General features: G+C 36.1%; 1 protein-coding gene across 1 annotated transcript; it reads right to left on the reverse strand.

The window, feature by feature from the left end:
- Nucleotides 1–339: 339 nt before the first annotated feature.
- On the reverse strand, nt 340–3835 carry LOC141819442 (putative RING-H2 finger protein ATL61). The gene is made up of 3 exons (XM_074706740.1): nt 3662–3835; nt 2237–2334; nt 340–697 (listed from the first exon to the last, which is right to left on the reverse strand). The coding sequence occupies exons 1-3, from the start codon at nt 3833–3835 to the stop codon at nt 340–342; spliced, it is 630 nt and encodes a 209-aa protein (XP_074562841.1).
- Between the last annotated feature and the right edge of the window lie 516 nt (nt 3836–4351).

Here is a 4351-nt window from a genome sequence, read left to right on the forward strand (position 1 = left end):
ATGCTATGGAACATACATCTACATTTGTAAATGTAAATATCCTCGCTAGAGAATGATGCATGCTCTTGTATATATATCGAAGAAAGGATGATTGTAAAAAACTTACACAGACTAGTTCATGTTCCCATCTTTCCTGACTGCAAAATGCACATTGTACCTAGTTGTGTTCGTCTTAAAAGTCTGCAGATCTCTGAAGTCCCAGAAACATCCTGCAGGGTTTGTGAAAGTTCCTCAGCAGCTGATGCATCCAAACAGCCTAGGAATATGATTGCGTTAAGCCAAAGATACCATTCGGATGCAATAACTTGTACTGAGCTTAAAGAATGTGGTTTGTAGCTGCTATGTCCTCACTGTTCTTGCTTCGCCATATGGTACTTCAGTAATCACAGATTCAGATTCATGGATCTCCTGGTTATTCTCATTTCGATCTGACCTTTGTCCACTGGGAAGCAACCATCGATCGTACTGATCATCGTCGATAGAAACCTCATGAAGACTGGCCTCTGATTGTTCTTCAACCAAATGGGATGCAGCATATTTTACTTCAAGGGACTCTTTTAGTGGAAATCTGCATATTGGACAAGTAGTCTGTTTTTGCAGCCATATATCGATACAAGCACGGTGAAAATTGTGATGGCACGATGGCATGACACGCAGAATCTCTCTCTCCTCATAGTCTCCTAAGCAAATTGAACACCTAGTGAAGACAAGTAATTTACAATAGTGCAACTAAATTTAATACTCGTGCTCAAATGAAGACAGCTGATGGGTAATAACAGTGAAGGAAAATAATTTCCATGAATCGTGCAAGTTATCTGCAGTGCTAAAAACATGCAGATAACTTTGTGGGGGGAAATTGCATGGCCAATGTTGGACAAAAGTCAGACAACATGCAGATAACTTGAAAGTGAATGGTCTAGTGGGACCTTCACATTTGCATAAAATATGGAAGGCAACCAAAAATGACAAATATATGTCAATATTAAGATTTGGACCAATTCTACTATTAGAGTTGAACATAAGATATAGAGAAAACAAAAGTCTGTGGCTAAATATTATTAGTGAAAGACAGACAACCAAGCTCGTGATAAACATTTAAACAGAATGCCTTGTCTTACAATAAAACAAAAGTTCATATTATGATGAGTATATTAGTCTGTGTAGGAATATGAAAGTGAAAGCAATATGAAAGTGAAAGTCCAGTGAAGTAAACTACACTCTAGCTACCTTCACATTTGCATAAAATGTTCTCCTATGAGTTTGTGTTTTAGTCAGGCAACCAAAAACGACAAATAGATTTTGCCATATTCTCAAGCAATATTAAGATTTGAATCAATTCTACTATTAGAGTTGAATGCATAAGAGATAGAGAAAATTTTCAAAGAAAACTCTCATTAATATAATAAAAAGTGGTTTAATAATTCTAAATATTATTAGCGATATAGTCTTTAATAGAGTTCCATATAAGGATAAGATCCATGTATCAGGCCCCAAAATAGTTGAGTCCGATATGTGATGATTTTCAAAATTTATCATGAAAATACAAGACTATTTTTTAATAAACATAGAAATTCATAGGAAAATGGTTAAGCCTAAAATGAAATGAGACTTCTAATGCCCTGTCTTATTGTCATGCACCCTTAGTGTAAAACAAAACATCATATTATGATGATATGACAAATGAGATTCTTTAGCAGTCAAGAAACAATACATATAAAAATATGATATAATAGGGATGAGAGCATTGAGATGGATGCCTGACAATAATAGGGGAAATAAGATAAATATTTCAAAGTAGTTTAAAATGTATGCCAAATAGGTCAAGATAATAGAAGTCAGGTAAAGATGTGACAAAATGTTCAATAACCGATAGCTAGAAAATTCAAATGAACTAAATGTAAGAGAGCAAATGGGGATCAAAGAATACTTAAATGAAAGAAATCTAAATGATGAGAGTACTACTAAGGATATGGGACTTAGTGATTTACAATAGGATAAGATCCATTTAACAAACTTCAAATGGTTTGTGCATATAGCTGCTGCTGCTTCTTGTTGTTGTTGAAGTACAAGCAAACTTATTATACACTTCAATTCTTTTTTTCGAAAGCAAGGCAAACAGAACCAGCCGATTAAGCACTAGTAGTTTATAATCAATAAATTTGTAAGAGTCACAAAATTATGTTAAAGATATAACAAATTTATCTAAACAACATTAAAAATTGGCTTAGACACTTACTGAATGTCTTCTCTGGAAGAAAAGTCTTCGCGTTTAAACTTCACCGTCGGAATGGTAGCAAGAAGAACAGGTTCCAAGCCAATGATTCTGTTTTCTAGCTGTTGGAATTAGATTGTTGATGAAATAATGTTGTTGATCAAACAAAGTCTATATAAATAATTAGATTCTATATTTCAGTGAGATTCAAATATGTGAGCTGTCTGTTGTGTTTCACTATCACACCATACAAAACATTTTAAGTTAAAACTCCGTTTTCTACCAAAAATTTGAAGTGCACCAACCAGTAACAAAATTTCTTATAACCAAGATGAGCAATCTTTCATGATCAACCTTCATCTATTTGTCAATGTTTGTGCATAAAATGTCCAAGTGAAGAAAAAAATTGATGTTATCACACAAGTTGTCTACAGCAAAAACAATTTTAAGTTAAAGAGCATCAAATGATTCTATATTTTACTGAAGAAACTCTAATATGAAACAAAGAATAATAACTTGGAAAAGCTAATTTCCACAAGAATGAGACACTAATATATATTATTGAGAAAGACTCTTCTGCTTGGCATATTACAATTTACAATCTACATATTTCCATTTGGAACAAAGCACAAACCCACTCATGTGGAATCACTACTGATATATATTGGAATTGAATTCTTTCTCAACCATTCTACTATGTCAAATGGTAATACAAATTAAATAAGATTGATACTATTATACGAAAGTAATTTCAACGCAAAGAAAATTGCTTTCCCGAACTATAAAATACTTCCCATTGTTTAACAAGATAAACAATAAATTTGCAGACAATTCAGGTCTGTAATCAGGAGCAAATACGTTTACTCTATGTAAAAGGCATACCTAGAATTGGGAATTTCCACACTTGGTTTTAGATCCTCTCACTTTTTCCTTAAATGCCAAAATATCTTTAATGCTATGAACATTAAGCTTTTTTCTTTCTAGATTATTGAGGGCCTGAATATTATCAGTTTGGAGGAATAGAGAAACTATTAGATCCGAGAGAAATATGGTTTTCCTTTTGCTTTACATGTTTTATGTCCATTAAGGCAATTTGATTACGTCATTATGAAGATCTTCCCAAGCATGAAATACAAAATAAGAGTATCGATATGTTACTTGGACAATTTTATTTTGCATCCTGACATATTTAGATTTTTTCAAAAAAATTTGAAACTAGGTGTAGGTGTGTCTATCAAAAAAATTTCAACTTTAGGTGAGTCTCTGGGAAATTTGCCTCGGTACGCCTTCTCTATGTCCGGTGAGTCAAATCGACAAATCCAGTATCACATCTTCTCAGGGAGCATATATCAAACAACTGTTGTGCGCTTCACAGTTCATAGCAAAACAAAGTGTAGCTAACAAGGCAGGGTACTCAAGCTACGGAAGCAACAAAAGTGAGAGTCCTACCACTCGCCTCGCCTGGTCGATATCGGAGCGGAGCTCGAGGTCCAATGGTGTGGAGTGGGAGTCGGCGGAGCGGATGCGGCCGCACAGGAGGCGCGTGCAGAAGAACACGATGAACGCGGCGCTCATCCCGAAACCAATAACCGTCGTCACCAGGTTCACCCCCGACGCCCACATCTAATCCTCCTCCACCGCCGACCCAAGCACCGCTAGCTATTCCTGTAAAGCCGACACCTTTCCCCCCGCCGCCGCCGCCGTGAGGGGCGATATCGAGGAGCTCACGGTATCGCTTTGGAGGATGGCAAAGAATGAGAACAGCGAAGTAGAGGAAGCGAGAGGGAAAACATGCATGCACCGCCCCGCATGGTCGCACCGTAGGGATACTTCTAATGAAGCGTTCAGATTAGAGTTGGTGGAGCATCACGATTCGTGCCAGGTGCATCCCTCGGGCCGCACAGAAGATACGGTGCGGCAGTGCGCATACGTGGCTGTTACATGAGGGGTGGTAATGCACGAAATGTATTTCTTTTTAATTTATTTTTTCAGTGTGATTAATTGAGGCGAAGAATATTTTTTTTTCTTTATAGAGTAATCATAATCTGATATCTAAAGGGATAATAGGGTGAGTTAGAGTAAAATTCTTCATATTTAGATTTAATATATATTTTTTTTAGGATTTAATACATGACAACT

Source organism: Curcuma longa, unplaced genomic scaffold (assembly GCF_044706935.1).
Source record: "Curcuma longa cultivar G26 ecotype Majalengka, Jawa Barat unplaced genomic scaffold, ITB_CL_G26_1.1 contig_6476, whole genome shotgun sequence".
NCBI lineage: Eukaryota > Viridiplantae > Streptophyta > Magnoliopsida > Zingiberales > Zingiberaceae > Curcuma > Curcuma longa.